Source organism: Scardinius erythrophthalmus, assembly GCF_964197995.2.
Source record: "Scardinius erythrophthalmus genome assembly, chromosome: 11".
NCBI classification, from domain to species: domain Eukaryota; kingdom Metazoa; phylum Chordata; class Actinopteri; order Cypriniformes; family Leuciscidae; genus Scardinius; species Scardinius erythrophthalmus.
In genome coordinates, this window is record NC_138231.1 from 40,805,965 (window position 1) to 40,827,783 (window position 21,819).

General features: G+C 37.5%; 1 protein-coding gene across 3 annotated transcripts in view; it reads left to right on the forward strand.

Moving 5' to 3' along the window:
- sesn1 (sestrin 1) overlaps positions 1–21,819 on the forward strand; it is a 46,272-nt gene that overhangs the window by 19,168 nt on the left and 5,285 nt on the right. The window contains exon 1 of one of the 3 annotated variants that reach the window (XM_081379307.1): positions 16,786–16,969. The exons of 1 other annotated variant lie outside the window; for it this stretch is intronic. In XM_081379307.1, the coding sequence (XP_081235433.1) occupies positions 16,967–16,969 (3 nt within the window). In that variant the 5' untranslated portion in view covers positions 16,786–16,966. Of the gene's footprint in view, positions 1–16,785; positions 16,970–21,212; positions 21,502–21,819 lie in introns of those variants that run through there. One more of the 3 variants, XM_081379306.1, reaches the window with a different exon arrangement.

Here is a 21,819-nt window from a genome sequence, read left to right on the forward strand (position 1 = left end):
TTATGAAACTTACCCACGTTCAAGTGTTGATAAGAAAAGAATGCATTAAGGTAGAATAAAACATGTTGCTTTGTTTAAAAGCTGAGGGCTCTGTCCTTTCTTTTGATATATTGCATGTTCACATATTCATACAACAAAATATTCTGGGGGCCATGAAATATTTTTGAAAATGATTTTTTTTTTTTTTTGATTTCTGGAGGGGAATAGACAACCTAAAAAAAAAAATACTCGTGGGGAAAGAGTTAAATCGTAATAATTTATTATTGTGATCAAATAATATCATCCTTGCTGAGTATGGAGACTTCTTTAAAAAACTTTTACAAAAATCTTACCGACCCCAAATTATTTGAACAGTAGTGTAAATGAAAGATAATGCCAGTATCTTTTATTAAAACAAACTTCTTATCAATGTAGGACAGCTCAACAACTACCTCGGTACATACAGATAGGCAGTGACAGAGGGATCATTGTTACTGAGTGTAACTGGCTCTGGTCTTTCCTGTCAAAACACACAAATGCTGAGGTAGCAGAGATACAGGCTGAGAGCTGTGTGCGAATGTGTTTGCATGCAAGGGAAAGTGTGAGTCTGTGAGAGAGCGAGGTCCGGCAGGATAAAGGGAAGAGATCATCCCGTATACCCTGTGCCCCCTAACCACCAGATCTTCCTGTTCCCAAACACACACACACACACATTCTCACGCCTTTTGTTACATCACAGCTCTTGATGAACGAAACATTTCAATGCCACATTACTCTTTGATTTCTGCTTTAGGAGCCATGATCAGTCAATGATACCATGAACTATTCAATACTATTGTATATTTGGTGTGTATTTGTGTGAGCTGCAGTGAGAATAGACATAGACATGCCTTTGCTGACAGTCGCTTTTTTCATCATGTGCTTAAGGTCTAGGTTGCACACCTGACCCTCACTCTTGCCCCCCATGACTTTGTCTGTGGAGGTGTGTGACACCCACAGAGAGGCTATTTTTTGTGCTCTCACAACAAAGTGTGAAATTCTTCATCCTGTAGTTTGCATGTGGGGGTAGTTTTCCTACAGGGTGACAGAAAAAACCTTTCATTTCTGAAGTGAACTTTGCAGCTCCTCTCATATATTTTATATTTGGTTTGTTCCCATTTTGTTTTAAAGACAGCTTGATTATCCAGCGGAGTGATCCAAAGAGCACCTTGTGAATAGAAGCAAGAACATCTGCCTGTTTGTACAAATATATATATATATATATACAAACAGTACATAAATAATAATATTTGATTTAAAAAATGTTAGTTAATATACTGTATATATATAAAACATTTGAACATGTTCTCATCCTTTTGGAGCCCACTGTAGCTACTAAATGCATGTGTGTTTGTGCACACTTGTGTGTGCAAGTGTTCTGTGGTATGCGCATCTGTGTGTGTGCAGCATTGCTTGATGTTTTATCTAATCTTGCCAAAGGGATACCTCTTGCATTTACTGTAATGTTGCACATAAAGGGCTTTTGTGTTGAGAGACTCACCAGCAGGAACTCACCAATCTCCGTTAGGTAGAGATCAGTTTGTTTCGGTTTTTAATGTGTCAGCGTGATACTGAGAGAACATGTCCTTACAAACCACTGTGGGTGCAAAAACAATGCAAAACATAATTCAGTAATAGTGATAAAATAATTCATTCAAAAATTTAAAACATAATATGTACACATTTACTAAATAAATGTTTGTGTGATGGATTGGAGTTAAGGTGTTAAGTCAAACCTTTGGCATTGCTGATATGTTCATCCATCACTTTACATACTCACACATACACAATCAACTGATGTCAACAACTGTTAAACAAACTAAACACACCCACTCTTAATTATGATCAATTTAATGCATCCTTGCACTATGTTTTCAGAAAAAAAAAACATAATGACCTGACCCCACCCCAAACTTTTGAATGATAGTGTAGCTGCTCTACTACTGTTTCAGTGTCTTTAACATACAAATCATAATTGCATAATTCCATATTTGTAATTGACTGAAATGAATAGGATTTTTAAATACACCTAGCATTTGTAATATATTATAATATTTTGTCCTCAAATATTTAGATTTTTGTGCGAAATTCAAACCAAAGCATACAAACTATCCACTTCAGTAAAAACCAGTCACTGTCATGACTTGCATGTCTTCTCAACTTTTTGTTTAGGATTTCTAATTCAGAACTCCATATGGCAACACATACAGTACTGTGCAAAAGTACCCCTCCCCAAAAAAATGGTTTTAAGTCAGTTATTTGTATCTTTTGCTGTAGTGTGTCAGTAGGAAATATCAGTTTACATTTCCAAACATTCTTTTTGCCATTAATTGTAATAATCCAGTGAGATTTGTGTATGCACAAGGAGTCTGACAACAGCCGGTATGATCTGATCTCACCATCATCGAGTCCGTCTGTGATTACATGAAGAAACAGAAGAAACTGAGACAGACTAAATCCAGAAGAACTGCGGGAACGTCTCCGAGACGCTTGAAGAAACCTTCCTGCAAAGCTACAGTTCTGTGAAAAGCACTGGCACTTGTGTTAAAATGCTGTAAAGTGAGAATGCTTTAAAAAATAAAATCACAAATTGAATTTATTTATAAATCAATATATGGTGTAACGGCTTCTGTCCAGGTACTCTTGCGCATAGTTTTTCAGGAAGCTTTGCAGGAAGGTTTCTTCAAGCGTCTCAGAGACGTTCCCGCAGTCTGTCTCAGTTTTTTCTGTTTCTTCATGTAATCACAGACGGACTCGATGATGGTGAGATCAGATCATACCGGCTGTTGTCAGACTCCTTGTGCATACACAAATCTCACTGGATTATTACAGTTAATGGCAAAAAGAATGTTTGGAAATGTAAACTGATATTTCCTACTGACACACTACAGCAAAAGATACAAATAACTGACTTAAAACCATTTTTGGGCGGGGGGGGGGGGGGTGTATTAACATGCCTAAGACTTTTGCACAGTGGGACATTCTTCGCATAAACCTCCAAATATTTAATCGCATTGGGTCTCACATTTTTGTGACAGGTGCAGTTACCGTTGAGACTGTCTCATCTCGGATATGATTTTCTCCACCGTGGGAATAGAAGATTTATTGCTTTGTGTGCTTTGTTGATGGAAAACAGAGTGAGAAGAGGACAGGGCGTTCTGGGTTCCGCTCCAGTGGCCCTCCAGTCCTCCAAAGGCCGCCCCGCAGCCCTGTCACCGCCGCAGTGATGTCAGCACACCAGCTGGTGCAACATGTTCTCTTTGTCTCCAGACTTCCTGCTGCGAGACAGCAAGCCCTCCTCTCCTCGTCTCTCATATCATTCACTTTCTTCCTTCCGTCTCCTCCTCTCTTTTGATCAATTATTGACCATGTGTTAATTATTGGCTTTTTTGGAAATAACTAATCTAAACTTGCATTTTTGAGAAATGAGAAGGTCAAAATGATGTCACTTGACCTCACTCTGACAGACTCTGACCAGACCACAGCTTGCGGAGGATCAAGCACGCGTGTGAGAAAAAAGTAAGAGCGCTGCAGACGTTTCGGTTTCTGCAAGATCAAGGCCTTTGTTGACGTACACTTCTGCAATTCTCTCTCTCTCAGCCTTTCCTTTATTCCTGTACGATAAGGCAGTTAAATATTAAGATTCTTTGGGGCAAATTTTAGTAATAGTTGCTCAGAAACCTGCCTTTTATTTTGATAAAAAAGAAACATTGTTAAATATTATTATGATTTATAATAATAACTGTTTTCTATTTTGATATAAAAAATCAAATGTAATTTATGGAAAAGCTGAATTCTCAGCATCATTACTCCAGTCTTCAGTGTCACATGACCCTTCAGAAACCATTCTGATTCGCTGATGTGGTGTTAAAGAAACATGTCTTATTATTATCCGTGTTGAAAACAGTTGTGCAGTTTGATATTGATTAAAGTCCCTTTAAGGGACGTTTAACTTGGCGGCCATCTTTGAAATGCCTCTCAGGCTGCTATTTCAGTCTTGAAAGTACAGCTCCTATCTCTTTGAATGGGGAAACATCAGATTCTCCAAAGCTATTTACCAAGCTTACGATTAAATTTCATATTCAAAATCACCAATGAAATCTGTTTCTTAATAAATTTTGTTTCTTATACTCAAATCTTAATCTTATTTTTTCAGACTAGACCAGCCAAAGTGCATGTAAGTGCGCATACATATCGCGTTTTGCAATTTCTCCCATTCACAAGTAATATGGGTAATGGTATAAAGTATAATGTCTTTGCATATCTAAAGTCTTTAATATCGACACATTTTTCTGGATTTTTTTTTTATTATTAAAAGAAAGTTGGAAAAGAACAGCATTTAATTAAAGAAAACTTAGGAACATTTAATTTAAGAAAACTTTCTTAACATTATAAATGTCTTAACTATCACGTTTGACCAAATCAGACATGCTGTGTGGTTTTGATATTTTAAAGAGCCAATTGAGTCTGGATTAAGACGTTGTGCAGTCCCAGCAAAATAAGCCAGATCGTGGAAGTCTGGAGTGTTAAACCAACGTAGATATTACAACACTTTTAGCAGGTACAATTCATTTTTATATGTGTGAAAGAGTGTGTTTCGTCCTTGTTTGTGTGTGTGAGCAGCTGGACTGTCTTTTGGGAATCCGGCAATCTCTGGTCTGTGTTATCTGTTGTCCGAGGTGACGTCGAAATTTGGCTTGAAGCTCCTGTTGTAGGTTGTTGTTTGTTGGGGTCATCAAGGTTGCTAAGCTATCGAGGACATTATGGCATTTCCACATAAATAAACTCACTTAAAATAAATAAATAAAACTGTCATTCAGGTAAAAGGTTGTTACATGCTTTTTCTGTAATTGCACAAACAATCTACTTGAGTCACTGTGACGGCGAGTTAATGCAATCAGTGTGTGCTATGAATCATCTCCTGGTTAAGATTGTGGTTGGATCTTGGGTTTAGGAGTCGGACCTTGCTTATCGGCTCAGTCAGTTTAGAGGGAAAGTTAACAGTCAAATATGAGCAGTACAGAATATTTTAGCTTGAGACTGTGAGGGCCCTATCTTGCACCCAGCGCAATTGACTTTGTACACCGACGCATGTATCATTCCTATTGTGCACCCGCGCACAGCTGACTTTTCCCTCCACAGACGCACGTTGGTAAATAAGGGAATGAACTTGCGCTCCCGGGGGCGGTTCAGTGAAAAGAGGAGGCGTGTTCCGGCGCAAATGTTCCCTGGTGCTGTTTTGCAGGTTTAGAAAACAATTCCGCCACTGACCAGGAAAAACCTAGTCTAAAGTCAATGGGTTGCGCATGTTATTCATATGCTATTTTAAGGGCGCACGCTTGGCCATAATCAATGTAGCGCGTGCACAACGCACATACACTTTGCTTATCTCATCTACACAGACGCAGCAGTTTTCATTTTTAGAAAACCATACATTATTACAAGGAAAAATATTACCACACGAGGGAAATCATTGTTGTGTCCATGAAGATGTGAAAAAATAGGCATAAATCTAGCTTACACATTTACCCAAATTATTATACGCCTGTTTAACCGAAGCTAATTTGGGTGGGTTTCTCCATCCCCAATGTCACTTCTCTGTGTTTTACGGCCCTGACGAGAACGTCGGTCTCCTCAGCTGTGAACCGCTCCTGGCGTGCACCTGGCAAATCCGCCGTTATAATAGCAATCCGCCATGGAACAAGCGCGCCTGCTCTTAAAGGGAATGTGAGATGTCGCTCTGATTTGTTTATTTCACGTTACGCCCAAACCACACCTATGAATAATGAAGCTACTTCAGACCAACCCATTTTAGATTTGCGAGACCCGCCCACAAAGTTACTTGCGTTTCGCGCTTGATACTTGCATTTCAGATCGTTAAAATAGGGCCCTGAGTGTGTAAGTTAGACAATAGGGGTTAAGCCAAATAAGAGACAATTGATGTCCTTGTCCATCACAATCTTTGTTTTTTCTTCGCTTTTTCTCTGTCTCCGTAGTAATGTGGAATTTACTTATAAATAATTAGGCTTTCGTGCATCTGTTGCTGCCCATCATATATCAAGCGCAACACAGGCCCATTGAGAGAGACTACAAGGCAGGAAGATGGGACATCAGGGAGACAGTGGAACAAAGAGAGGATCATAGAGAAAGAAACATGGAGACAGAGGAGGAGGGTTATGAAAGAGAGCAGGGCTCAACAATAAGATTTTTTTTTCTGGGCCAGTATTTCAGATTTGTACTTGCCCTGCCTATATTTTCAATGGTCCCAGGCCAAAAATAATAATAATGATGATTTATTTATTTTATTTATTATATTAAAATAATCTTATTTACTTATTTACCTAAAATCAATTTGATAATAATCCAAAAATATGCAAAACCTATTATTTTTTTGACAAAAATAAGTATTGAAATTATTTTATATTTGTAAAGTGCTTTTCACAATCCATTTTGTTTCAAAGGAAATTAGGCTACAAAATTAGTGACATATATGGTTACTGTGATAAAATACTGTGAGATAAGATTTTGTTTATACCGCCCACCCGTAGTACACACTCTTTATCCCTGTAAATCATTCTTGCATTTTTCATAAAAACACATTTAAATCAGCCATCATCTAGATAAGGTTACCTTTGTGGCATATTTAAATCAGCAGGATTTGCAATAAACTTTGTTCTGTACATAACATAAAACCAAATGTTTCAGTTTGCATAAAAATACATGATGCAGCTAATGTACCGACAAAGCAGAAGTGATCATACTTACAAGTTACAGTCCTCAATCGCCCCACTGTAATTGAGAGGCTTTCACAACTCTGTTTGTGGCACAGTTTGTAAAGAACTCTGTGGGAAAGGCAGTGAAGGAGGGAGAGAGGAGCAGGATAAAGTTGAGCCCTTGTTTGGCTTCTTAAAACTACATTTTATTGCATTATGTTAATGGAAATCAAGTGATTTTCCTGAAGGGTCACCTGTCAGCTGATGATCTTTAAAGGAATGTCCATGGTGGAATGTCAGAAAAGGCCCAGAATTGATGCAGTGTGGATTTGTGCTGACATGCACACAGTTTATCTTCTGGTAATGTGATCAGTGTTTGTTTTCTACAAGGGCAAAACCCACCACAACCGGAGCTACTGTATGTAAACACACACACACACACACACACACACACACACACACACACACATACATATTTAAAACTGTAGAAAAGTTCAGTGACCCCGTAACATGTAATTTGCAGTTTGTGTTTTTTATTCCTGTTTGCTTTGAGACACTCTCTATGCTAGTGTACTCCATAATGTGGACAAAATTCACTTTTTAAAACCAAATTTAAAACCAAACACATTAGATTCAACTGAATTTCTCTTTAATTGTGGAAACTACAGTGTATTCATGCAGCAACATGTTTGATATGTTTATATTATTATATCAAATTACGTTATATTAAAGTAAATTCAATAATGTTTAAATATATTTTAAAAACGCAACAAATAGCCACAATTTTTATAAATATATTTTTGATTATGTTGTAGTCACCTATATTTCGTCATATTGTTTGCCCTTTTTTTTCAATCTAAAGAAATCTGTATGTATAGTCCAAAATGTATTTAATACATTTTATACATACAAATTGCATTTACCCAAAAGTGTATTTTAAGACTTATTAAGATTAAGTATTTTCTTGCCCTTTGTTTAAACAACATTTACTTAAGCCATTCTGTTTACAACATATATTTAGGATGTATTGAAAAATATGTTATGCCATTATTTTATGTCATAAGTGTACAGTACATGGCTGTTTATGCTGTTGGCATCAAAATAACATGGTAACATAACAAAACATTTCAACACAGGAGGACTGTACATTGAGTACTATACATTGACTGATGCCTTGTGCATGTCACATCCCAACTATTGTCCCACTGACAGAACAAGAACATGATGTTACAACTGATAAAGCACCTGGAGCAAACACACCTCAAGTGCAGGACGTCTATAGGGTCAGGGTGAAGGGGTGAGAGGTGGAAATTAGAAAATTATTTTCTATTATTATTTAAATTACAATAGATGTGTAAAAGAAAGTGACAAACATACATTCTGCTTTGCCTTAAAATGACTGTGTTCTCTGTCTCTCTCTTCACACACCACAGACCTCATGTAGGTTTTTTTTGTCTTGTACAAAACATGTTTTTCAGCAGGAAACTTTTTATAGACAGTGGATCCATTCATACTCTCACAACCATGCGTTTGTGTGTTTGTGCATATTTGTAAGTATTGCCTAATAAAAATAAGATCTTATTTTATAACCCTTGTGCTTTGTTGTGTCCACTAATAAGTGTCGTTATCTAGAGAAGTTTCAGGTGAATAATACCGGATAGTATAATGGGATAGTTCCTATTATAGGAAAAAGAGCACTGTACAAACCCCACTTTTCCAAACTAATCCAAGCTTTCACACTCTTTAAGGATTTAGATTATCAACAGGAAATTAAGTTGTTTTCTTTCCCTCTTTCTTTCCAAAACTTCATTCTCTTTAGTTAACCTTTCACCTAGTTTTCTTTTTTTAAGTGTTCTTGCTCTCAGTGGAATTTCTGCTGCATTTTTTTGGTCAGAAAGCTCGATTTAGTAGTTTGCCTTTAATTTGAAGTTCCCATGAGCCTTTGGGGTTCTAGCTGCTGGGCAAGTCATTTAGTTACAGGTGTTTGCTGCCATAGATGTGCATCGAATGGATAGCCGCACTTGCTTAAAGCATTATGCAGTGGTTCCGTCCTGACTGCGGGACATTATTGCACCATTTTACCGTTTCTACAGTTTAAAGTGAGCAGCGTGTCAAAACAACGGAGCTGCTCACACCACAAGCACTCAGGGTCCGTAATGGTAATGATCTTTCGGTGCTACATCCTCTAATATTTTAATCTAGAGCCAAACCTGCTTCATTCAAGCCTTTCCCGTACCATGCAAGTTGCTTCTCTCTCCCGCTAAAGACGTAAAGTGCCACATTAAAGGATAATTCCGGTATTTAGCACTTTGAGTCTCTTTTCAGGTTTGTTTAGGATGAACTAGAGTGGTGGACACAGAAATGTTGACGATGGGTCCTGTCTCGACTTTTTGACTCGTTTAGGATCGCCTTTGACCGCTTCAGAGTGGCTGTCTATGGCCATGCACAAACATGTCCTTAAAACAACCCTTAACGTTCGTTTTCAAAACTGTGCAACTCACCGAGTGGTTAGTGGTGTTCGTTGATGATTAAAAACAAGTAGCGTAACGAAATACAGTTTCTGTCGTGTTTTATTTGGCATTTTGTAAAATCCCATTGATTTCTGTTGGAGGACTCATTGCTCGTTGATATTACTGCGCTTCAGACTCAAATATCGAGCGGAAGTTTATACGCGGTTGTGAGGTATCTGAAAAAATAGTTCCACTATAGCAAATAACACGGATTGAAATCATACATTGCGCCGATATATTTGTTATTAATCATCAACGAACACCACTAACCACTCGGTGAGTTGCACAGTTTTGAAAACGAACGTTAAGGGTTGTTTTAAGGACATGTTCGTGCATGCCCGTAGCCAGCCACTCTGAAGCGGTCAAAGGCGATCCTAAACGAGTCAAAAAGTCGAGACAGGACCCATCGTCAACATTTCTGTGTCCACCACTCTAGTTCATCCTAAACAAACCAGAAAAGAGAATCAAAGTGCTAAATACTGGAATTATCCTTTAAGAGCTGCAGATAACGTGGTTATTTTAACACGGTGGGCAGAAAAATATATAGGCCCAATTTTGCTAAAACGCTGCAGAAAACGAGAATGTAGCAAGTATAATTATTTCTGTCTTGTCATACAGATGAATCCGACCGTTTGACTAAACCAGGTTTGTGACAAGTTAACGTGTGGCGCCTTTAGACGTTTTTCTTTTTTTTTTTTTTTTTTTTTTTTTCATACATCTCCATACAAAAATGCATTGTCCGGACCTCCTCTGGGAAGAAAATATAGAGACCGGACCTCTTGGAACTTTAATTGAATACCCCTGTGCTAGTGGATCACTAAATAGTAAATACACATGTGGGTTTGTTTGAATGGGTGTTTGTGTGTGTGTGTGTGTGTGTGTGTGTGTGTGTGTGTTTGTTCATTGACCATGGCCATTGCTCATTGTGAAAAGAGGTTGTGGCCCTTGTAAAGGGGGGTTTGCATTGTCTGATTATTTCCTCAGAGAATCCCATAGGACAGTCTTGTCTCCCCCTAGACAGTACGGGACCAAGGACAGCCTGGTTGCTAGAGCTCAGCACAAAGGTTATGAAAAGAGCAATGAACATTTACCTATCATTTCTATTCCTCAAGCTGTGGAGGAGACGTTTGAGAAGAGAACAATAGATTTAGAAATCCAAACACAGCCCTTCATGATGGGCATATTTATTGCTTATTTTCTTGCCTTTGTCTGCAAATCTTATCTGTTGTTGTATTTAGAGGTCCAAGCAGCGAGCCTATATAGTGTTTGCTCTGATTTTCTTGTCCTTTTTATCTCCTGTTTCTTTTTTTTTGTGATAAAACTGTCAGCAACCATACATTGCAGTAAATATACAGTACATACAATGAGCATATTTACACTACCACTCAAAAGCTGTGTTATGTTTGAAAGAAATTAATCAAATGATTTGATCAAAAGTGACAGTAAAGACATTTATAACGTTACAAAAGATTTCTATTTTAAATAAATGCTGTTCCTTTGAACGTTCTATTCATCAAAGAATCATGAAAAAAAGTGTAATGGTTTCCACAAAAATATTGAGCAGCACAAATATTTTCAACTGTGATGATTAGAAATGTTTCTTGAGCACCAAATCAGCATATTAAAATGATTTCTGAAGGATCGTGTGACATTGAAGACTGGAATAATTGCAGAATAGAAAGGGAAATTGTCATATTTAGTTTATTTTGGTATCCACAGGTTCTGCTCGCTTTGAGAACTATGGTAATTTTGTCATTTTTTCTGTCTGTTTGGACACTTATGATTGACGCTTGCAGCTATAATATATATTTTTTTCATCTTTATAATTTTCCACACTAAAATTCATTTCCCAGTTGGCTATTATGGGTGTGTATTTTCCACTTTTGCTACTTGTTTTCTTCCATGGCATGTTGTTACAGCTTGATTTGCTTTCTCACAGATCCTGTATCTTCTTTAGAAGTGCTGTGTTTGTATATAGTTTAATTTGGCCGTTGCTTGACAAATCTAGTCTTTCCTGCAGCTGACCATGGCTCCTCTAAATGGGCTCCCTAACAGTCGGCCATGTATATGAAGCCAGTGTGTTCATGGACATCATAGGTTCTCATTAAATTTATTGCGAAAGCATGTCCAGAACCAAGTTTAACACTTCTCTCAGGCATTCAGAGTTTTTGGCTCATGTGTACACTATACATTTCACTCTTCGTAATTTGAATATTTATAGTAATTTCTTGACATGTTGTTCAGTTCAGTTTATGAGTCTGTCAATGATTTATCATACTGATTTATCTCCCCCCCCCCCCCTCCTGTATTTCTCACTTTTGCAACATGTTATTCAGTCAACGAGGTCGAGCTTCTAGGAGAACCTGTTTCTCTTCTTCTCTCGGATGGAAGGATAAAAAAGAACGAGTCGTGAGGGGGTGGTGTGGGTGTTTAGGGGGAATTTTTGGCACACTTCCTTATTTTGTCTTCATAAATAACAGTTTTCCTTAACTTCTTCTCTCTTTTGCAAGTTATAGCAGTGGAACAACAGTGATTCTGCTAAAAAGAGAAGAAGTGGTTTCGAAACCTTCAACTGTAGAATATATGAGTTTGAGTGTGTCTTGGCAAAATCATTCTATCAATACTGACTTTAGTCTAAATGTTTTTATTAGTTCTGTTCTGTCTATAAGTCAGTGTTTGTTACGGAAGGGTCAGAATTTTTTATTAGTTAGCCTGGGTTATCTAGATTTTTCTAATTATTTATGTATGTTATTTATTATTTTCATGTTATGGCAGATAACTGATAAATGGCAGACATTATATATTAAAATGTAGTACTCTTTTGTCTGAATAAATACAAAAATAAAAACAATTATACAAACTAAAAATCAATCATTTTAAATGCTAAAAATGAATTTAGGCACCACAACATTATGAAAAATTGATATTCACTTTGAGTTTTGCTAAAGATTCCTTGCATGAGTCCATTATTAATTAACTGCTCAGCAAAACATGTTGCACGAAATAACTTTGGGTGTGCGAATAGAACATACAGAACTTATTAGATAATTTAAAAAAAACAAACACATAATAAGCAGAAACTGCTCGCCCTGACTTGTTTACATACATATGTGACTGACTTGCAGTATAACTGCTAGTATGCATGTTTGTGCACATGTTCTATTTCTATGCAAATGTGCTCCAACTGTGTACTGTGTGCTCTGAGGAACTCACAGTGTTCTTGTGTCATTTGTACTGTATTTGTGCCGTGACGTTCTGAATCGTGAGGAAGAGAGAGAAGCTGTGTTTATTTGTGTGTTATCCTGTAAAGCTTTATACTTGAGTGCGTTAAACAGATCCTAATTACATTACTTTTCGAGAAAGGGGGTTTTTAGTGCTTGTAAATTATTTCCTTCTTTCAAGGATGGAAATTTCTACTGCTGGGGAGGGGAAATCTGGGACTATGCAGTCTCTGCTGGCCTGTACAGGCCTTTCATAAACAATGAAATATTAAGGGGTTTCATTATGACTGTGGCATGGCCCGAGGCCCAGGTCTAGGTGGTTTTGTTTGGCCGTCCGGTTGTGCTTGGGCCTCATCTGATATTGATGAAGAAAGAGGACACGACGAGGAAAATTTGTTCAAGGGAGCTTTTTAATAGGAGCTTATGATGCTGCGATGTTATTGGGCTGCAAATGCATTTCCTTTTCGCCACTGCAGTTCTTACGAATTTCACATTATCTATATCAGTCTCAAACAATGGCTCTGTTCCAAAACTGACATAGAGGCAGCTTCCCTCTGAGGCATATTCTAACTGAATTGGAATGTTAGAATTGGCTTACTTCAGCAATTCTACAATTCTAACTGAATTGGAACCTCATAAATGACTGATTTGGAATATTCTAGATACTTTCACCCAAAAAGTAAATCATCATTTAATCACCCTCATGGTGTTCTAAACCTGTGTGACTTACAAAAGATGATATTTAAAAAAATATTGGTAACCAAACATTTTCAGTGACCATTGACTGCCATTGTATGGCAAATAAACAGACAAACAGAAACAAGAAAGTCATACAGGTTTGGAACATTTGGAACAAGTTTGATTTGATTTGTTGTAACACAAGAGGAATGATGCAATACACTAATATGCATAAACACACAGCACACACATACTTAAAGGGGACATAACACACAGTTTCTGCCAATCTCATGTTAATCTTGAGTATATATAAAGTAGTATTGCATTCTTCATATCTCTGAAGAGTCTTTAGTTTTATCAGATTTATAAAAGACACAAAACACAGAGTCTTTCCGAAAACAGCCGAGCTCCTGGAGGCGTGCTGTGGGCAGGAGCTAAAGAGTCACGCACTATCCTTGGATAACTTTTGATTCACTATACGTTTGTGTTGTTGACATTATATGCACTTTGCCAACAAAACACAGACATTTCATGTTACTTACCGTCCTGCAATTCCAACTCATGATGATATTTTAGCTCTGGGACCTCTCCATTTTTCGGTTTCAAACGATCTGCAAATCCAGCGTCGAACTGGGCCTTGTTTATAAAACATTTGTTACCGAAATGCCGGGAATAAACAAACTGTTCCCCTAACGCTGGGTTCTTTGGGAAGCTGAACAAGGTTATCTTTCCCTCACAACCAAAAACACACATCTTTGGTGACATTGTTGATTTCGTGATCTAAAAACAAAATGACAGCGCTGCCGATGGTGGGCATTGCTCTAGCTCTCGCTCTGGTTGATGTGTGCCCATACAAGGAATTCCACCCTTTATGGCGTCATACAGGGCCATACTCGAAAAAACGTTCAGAAACTAACTTATACGAATCCTGAAGGAGTGTATTTGGCACAGAAATACTCCGTCATACAGTCAACTCCTTTTTTTAAACTTTTGACCATGTTTAGCATGAGAATCCAACTCTTTAACAGTGTAAATAAGTCAGAATGCATGAAATAGCATTAGACATCCCCTTTAACAAAAAAAGCCATTTTTGTTGATTGTCATTAATAAACTTTTTTAGTATTTGCATTGATACTTTTCATTATTATTAGACAATTAAGCTTATTTATACAACTATTAAGATATTTTGTATGTAAAATTATTTTCATGACATGTTCTTTGGATTCATGCAGGTAATATTCTTGTATAATGGAAGGTCGGGCTGTTTATGGAAAATGTATTTACGATAACACTTTAGTTTAGGGTCCAATTCTCACTATGAACTAGTTGCATGCATATTACCAGGATATTGGCTGCTTAATAGTACTTATAAAGCCTATTTTAATGCCTTATTCTGGATGACCGTATTCTACATCTCTAATCCTTATCCTACAACTACCTTACTGACTATTAATGAGCAGTAATTAGGAGTTTATTGAGGCAAAAGTCGTAGAAAATAGTTAGTTAATAGTGAGAATTGGACCCTAATCTAATGTGTGACCATATTTACATTATAACAATATTCATAAAACTCGCAAACTCATAGGAGCAGTTGAATTGATATTTATTAGATTAGAATATGTCTCCAGTTCATCCATTATCTGCTGCCCTTCCCTAGTGTCCAGTGAAATTGAGCGACTGTGGATATGTCATGTTTAGAGTCTCTCTCCTCAGGTATGATGTTGTATGATCACTGTTCACTGAGATCATTTTTGTTTTTATAGACTGGTTATGTAAGGTGTAATAGGTTGACTGAACAGACAGGCATTCAGAAGATCATGTTACCTTTCCACAGCTGTTAACTGTGGATAATAAGAAGGATGATAAAAAAGTCTATGTCTTTGTTAGATATTTATTTTTGTTTTGAGGAACACTATTCTGTGGTCTAAATGAGGAAGTGTTGTTTTGTTGAGCCTGTCGCACCACTGCCCGTAAGCAAGCAGTATGTCCAAGGTACGGTAATGACTTGAGATATAGAGGACCGATTTTAATAAATCATCATTTTCATGACAGTTCAATCAAGGGCTCATGCTGGGTAACATTCAGTAGTGATGGTAAACCACGCCACACATCTTTATCAGTCATGACCACTAAACCTTATGTATTGATCGTCACTGTTATAAAGCAAAGTCTGCTTGGGTTTCACATCAAATGATAAGGGAAAGTCTTTAATTCTGTGGCACTGTGGTTTGTGTTATGCTAAAGATAGCTGAAAAGGAGGTTTATTTATGTTAGATACACGTATTGAATTTTGTGTGAGCGCTGTGCCCCGTGTATTTTAACAGCTGTGAGCACTCCCTGTTAACATAACATCCACGGGAACTTTGGCTTCCTCATGAGCAAAGCAGATCTGCGGCTATACAGCAAAAGAGGGAGAGCGAGACATATAGAAAGAGAACAGAGAAAGAGATTTTTTTTTAAATGTTTTTTTTTTCTGTATTACATTGGCCTCAAAAAGCATTTTGACACTTAAGCCAGAGTTCAAATTCGAAATATCTAAATGCCATTGTTTTAAACCTTATTATTAGTATTATTTGCCCTTTATGCAAGCTAAAATCATTACAATAGTGACTAAAAGAAGTAAAGTTAGTTCTGAGAAAAAGACTTGCTGCATTCATTTGCAGATACCACTTAGTTTGATATTTGATATATCTAATGCAATGTCTTTCAGATATTTAAATGTGTGATTCCAGACACCTTTTTAGAGACACTGTATATGTTTGTGTTGCTTGTGAGGGTGTTCATTAAAATTCAAATGTTTTTTGTTGCAAAATGTTTTGGCTGCATTTATTTGATCAAAAATACAGTCAATATTATTAACATTTCAAATGACTGTTTTAATATATTTTAAAGTGTAATTTATTCATTTGATATTTTAATCCAGACTTCAGTGTCCTTCAGAAATCCTTAAATGCTGAGTTGGCGCTCAATAACTATTTCTTCTTATTATCAATGTTGAAAATAGTGGTGCTGCTTAATATTTTTGTGGAAACAAAAATAATGATACTGATTTTTTTTTGGCTGATTTGATGAATAGAAAGTGCAAATAAACAGCATTTATTTGAAATAGAAATCTTTTGTTACATTTTCAATGTCTTTACCGTCACTTTTGTTTAATTTAATGCATTCTTGTTAAATAAAAGTATTCATTTTCTCACTGACCCAAACTTTTAAATGGTAGTGTACTCACAGGACACGTTCTTGCATTCAAAAACTGAGAGACACAACATAATGGCCAAAGATGTCATCTGATTGCTTTCCAACATAGAGGACAGAGGACAGGAATGCAGGACCGCGTCCTGTGTGTACACCCCCCTTAAATGTTGCTGTTGTTGTGACAGCCAGTGCATGTTGTTTTCTTTGCATGATTATTTACTTTTTTTCTTAATAATATTTCATTGTTATTATGTTGCCATGGGAAAGTTAAAAAACTGCTAGCCGGTAGAAACAATAGGCTACTTACTTATTGTTGAGTCCTGAGTGTATGCTTATGCGTGCTAACATGCTCTGTAGTTTGTGCTTTGGGAGTGCCATTTCCTCTGACTGTCTGGATGTGTATGTGTGTACATTTGTATCGGTGTTCCAAGTGGACCGCACCTCTTTCAGGAAGACAGATGCAAGACTGAGCTGCTCCAATCAGCCCGGTTCCCAGAATACCCAAGCTAAATCCAAGTACTAGACTGAGAGAGAGGAACATGGGAAGTTGAGTAGAAGAAATGACCAATGACATAGAGGATGAAAGAGTGAGAGGAAAGGTGGATCTGATAATGGAGGAAAACGCTGTTGAATGGTATGAAAATTGTGTTTAGTGTCATGAAAAGAGCTATTGAGCCTGCATGAGCACAGTCTTCTGATAGTCATTGAACTCACATTGTAATGCAAGTTCATTGACCTCCACCAGGGAAAAGACGCTCACTCAGAAGACATATAAACAAGGTTCAAAATAAATGCTGAAATGGCAAGTTCATAAAATGGAACAGCAATATAATACCCGTATGGCCTTGTCTCACTGACAAGGCTTAGATTAAGCCAGGATTAGGCCTTAGTTTAATTCGGACATTTAAGTAGCTTTTATAAAAGTCCCTCAGAAAAAATATTACTAGTGTGCATCTTGAGACAAAACAATGGCAGTGACATATTTTAAGATATGCCAGTGCAAGTTGCTTTCAGTTAAAACAGCTCGAACATGCATTTTAGTCTGAGACTAGCCTTGTCTGTGAAACTGGAGGTAAATGATTTAACTGTAAGAATGATAGTTTGACATTTGTTGATTCATATCAAAGTCTACTAAAATAAAAATTCTGTCCCAATTGCTGTTCTGCATCTTCTAAAGACCTTATGAGAGAATGATGTGGAATATGTCTTGCATTAACCAAAGTAAATAGGTTATCGCGTTGCTTCATAAAATTGAGGTTAAAGGGAGGTGTTCACTTTGAAATTAAATTTTGGTATGTTTTAGCTTGCCTCAAGGGCATCCAAGATGTAGGTGTCTTTGTTTCCACAGTAGTTTCAATTTTGATATTTTTAGGTCAAACCGTTCTTGTCTGTCAGTCATATAATGCAGGTCTATGGTCACTGTCTCAAAGAGCATGCACAGAGTCCAAATTAAACAATTCCCCATCGTAAGTACACATTGATGGCCTAAGACACGAAACGAGCGGTTTGTGTGAGAAAATGAACAGTATTTGTATCGGTTTTACCTCTTGTACACTTTCCGGCGCTTGCGCAGACTAAGCCAGAACGCACGCACACGTCACACACCAGGAAGCGCGCGCGCCCTCAGATCACTTGGACGTGGTTGTGTAGAGGTAAAAACGATATAAATACTGTTCATTTTCTCACACAAACCGCTCGTTTCGTGTCTTAGGCCATCAATGTGTACTTACGATGGGGAATTGTTTAATTTGGACTTCTCTGTGCATGCTCTTTGAGACAGTGACCATAGACCTGCATTATATGACTGACAGACAAGAACGGTTTGACCTAAAAATATCAAAATTGAAACTACTGTGGAAACAAAGACACCTACATCTTGGATGCCCTTGAGGTAAGCTAAAACATACCAAAATTTTATTTCAAAGTGAACTATCCCTTTAAACCGCTTAGGTCACATGGATTACTTAAATTATGTCTTTCCTATCTTTCTGGGCCTTGAAAGTGGGACAGTAGTTGCATAGGCTGTCAATGGAGGGACAAAAGCTTTCATATTTCATTCATTCATATTTCATTCCTTAAGAAATTTTCTTCATAAATATATTGCCATCTCTTTATTGCAGTCCTTATGGGTCACACATAGGATACTTGCATTGATCTATGGAACAATGGGGACATGTTCGGGCAGGTCACGACTGCTTCATTTGTTCATGTATTTACAGTGAAAAGATAATCATTACATCTTTAGCAAAATGAAACAATTAGAGTTGACTAATATGCTTAGTTAAATGATTACCGGGAAGAAAACAAACTGAGAAAAAGAAAGCCCCTAGTCTACTGCAGAATTAGTGTTTATTTGCCTGTTCCTCTTTCCTGCTGTAATATTGTTTAATATCTTTGTTTAATACAGACAGAATAAGACTTTAATCATTGTCAGAGTGAATGAGACAAATAGCAAAAACAATAAATGCTCAGTGTGGGTCTTGAAAAGCACATCTTCCCCTTCTTTTTATTATTATATTTTCTTTCCATTGTGGTTATTGTCACACCATATGGTCTAAAGTTCAAGGCTGCAAAGACTTTAGTCGACTTGCAACACTTTTTCTGCATAGAAAGCAGCAGATACATTCGGCCATAAAAACATATCACTCCTAGACATTGAATAGACTGAGAAAAAACTTCATTTCGAAGTTAGACTACTTTTTTTTCTTTCAGAGGCACTATGGTGGGGGAGTGAGGGTGAAAAAAACAGATTGGACCCTGAAACTGTTGTTCTGCTTTCTGATTGGCTGACTCCTGTTGCTAGGCTTGTCTTTTGTGTTTTTTTTCAGTCTTTCTTCCCCCTGTTCTCTGATAGGTCAGGATGGAACTGGTTCAGACCAGGGCTGTGTGTCAGGCAACTTTTCTGCCACTTGTTGAACATCCGAAAGCTTGTGGTTTTAGCGTGGCTGCTCGTTCAGCACAAGAAAAACAACAGCGGAGAGACACACATTCACTCAGAGAAGCACTTCTACAAACACACCCTGTTACTCAGAAAGCATTCGCACATAATGAAAAAATTTTCACCAGCGGAAAGTCACAAACAGAGAAGATGATGGCTGCTTTTCTCACAGCTTTAAGAAATCACTTTTTAAATCTTTACATTCACACACGTCTTAAATGAACATGGCTTAAACCTGAACTTTCACACTTGAGGAAGTACTAAAGAGATTTCCACAGCTGGAATTGTAGTCTCTCTGAATTTTAGGGTTAGATTTAATGAAGAATGAAGTTTTATTTGAAAATAAAAAATATGAAAATGTTTTGTATGAAGATAATCCATACAAGTGAAAAAAAGTTGTATGATTTCCTTGATTGACATGTTTTACTGGTGCAAAAAAAAAAAAAGAGATTTGATAGTTTGTGTATTCTTCAAAGTAGATGTGATGCATATGTCCAGGCATGTTCCTCTTGTGCTATGCTTAAACGACTCCAATGATGCAACCGAAAAAATGACTTAAAATAACTACAAATTGGAGTTAAGTTTCTGTCAGCTATTTTGAAAGCTTTTATTTGTAGTTGTTTTTATTTTGCATGTGACTGGAGTACTACTAACCCCTTTTTGCAGTCAATTTCCACAGTAACATTAGTGCTCTGCTCCAACTAAGCAGTCAAGCCCAGCGTTATGATACGATGTGGGTACAGTAAAGCCTGAAGTTTGTTCTCATATAAGAGTTTTGGCTCTTTTTAATAAAGAGAGGAAATGGTGCCCTGGGGGAGGCGGGCGCAAGGCAAACGCTGACCATTCTCTTCTGTAGGTTTGCTGAGCCATAGGGCTCAGTGGGCCTGGTTAACCACCCCCTTTCACCAGAGAGAGTGCTGACTCCTGCTCTGGTCTGTTTACACCCCCCCGATGTAGGACGGTCCCTTCAGACACAATGAACATGCTGAATAGCTACTCTTAATCTCGTGAGGGATGCCAAATCCAAACGTTTTGACAGTCTTCTGCTCGTGCAAAGGACTTTAATTCATGTTTGTTGGACTTTATTACTCCACAATATATTATACAATCTAGAAGTGTGCCTTGGTTTTCGCCCTCCCCCACCCCCTCGCCCCACGAAAATAATCAATCTCTAAGCCAAAAGCGTCACTTTATCTATCAGGTGCCTTGACTTGTCCCCTGTGGGGGATATTAAGCCGAGGGCTGGAATTGATCTTGGCTTGTTTTTCACTGTAGTCCATGCCGTCATCCTAATTCAGGTTGCAGGGCTTGTTTACTGCAGTTCTCATTTGCTCTAGGAAAAACATCCCCTCCCACTTGCTTGGGCTACTTGGGCAATTGCAGGAGGTAACAATGTCATATATAGACTACTAGACAAATCAAGATTATGTAAATAGGTTTATTGGAAGACAAAGTTAAGTCTGTTAAGTATTAACCAATGTTAAAAAGCTTTTCCAGTCAAGCTTCCCATCCATGTTGGATAGCAACAGTTCATAGACTGTTTGCATATTAATCAATAAAATAAATAAATGTTCGCCCAAACAAACTAAATTATGTCATCATTTACTTTCACGCACTTTGTTCCAAACTTGAACACTTTCTTCAGTGAAACACGAAAGAAAATAGGCAGAATTTGAAGCACCGATGGACTCAAGTTCATTGCATTTCCCCCCACACAAACTAGTAAATGGCTGTCGTTCTGCCTTAAACGTAACATTTTCACAACAAAAACAAGGCAAATCGGTTTTAGCTTCATGAGGGTGTATTATAATATAAATTATGACAGAATTTTCTTTTTTGCGTTTTGAGTCCACTAGACGCAAGTCGCTCGTTTAACCCCGCCCACTTGTCACTGATTGGACAACGTAGGTTGTTTTCGCAACGCGATTGGCTCTTGGGCGCGTCAGTTATATTTACAGCCTGTTATTTTACCACAAGAGGGCTAGTAAAGAGTGGGTATTCTGCTCCGGAGCTTCAACAGCTGAAATGAACGGGTAGTGTAACCCAATGCTTCAAAGAACAACGGGAGCTAAAGCAAATGCAAGATAGCCGCTCTAATTTTTTAATTAGAAGCAGAAAAGAGCAATATGAGGCACGCATCGGCATCTAATGAAACTATTGAAAACTCCTCTCTCACCATGACAGACGTGTTTAAAATTTGCACACAGTGCGAGCGGCACAGTAAAAAGGTAAGAAAGCGGAAAAGAGTTTGACATCGAGTTTAACTAATGACAGATGTAGTTTTCGTTAGCCTGCTTCGTTCGTGTAAGTTACTTTTTTCATTGATTTTTAATAACGTCCGTTCGTCTGGTTCATTGCTGCAGTGCAGTCAGTTCTTTGTACTCGCACCATGAACACTGCTAGCTTGTTTTTCTCAGCCTGTTGTCATCGGATCAATAGACTTTCGTCTTTGATCAATGACTGACAATATGTATATAAGTTGGTGTCACATTGTATATATGCTGATTCTGTTGCTGCTGTTTATTTTAATCAACGCACAAAAATAA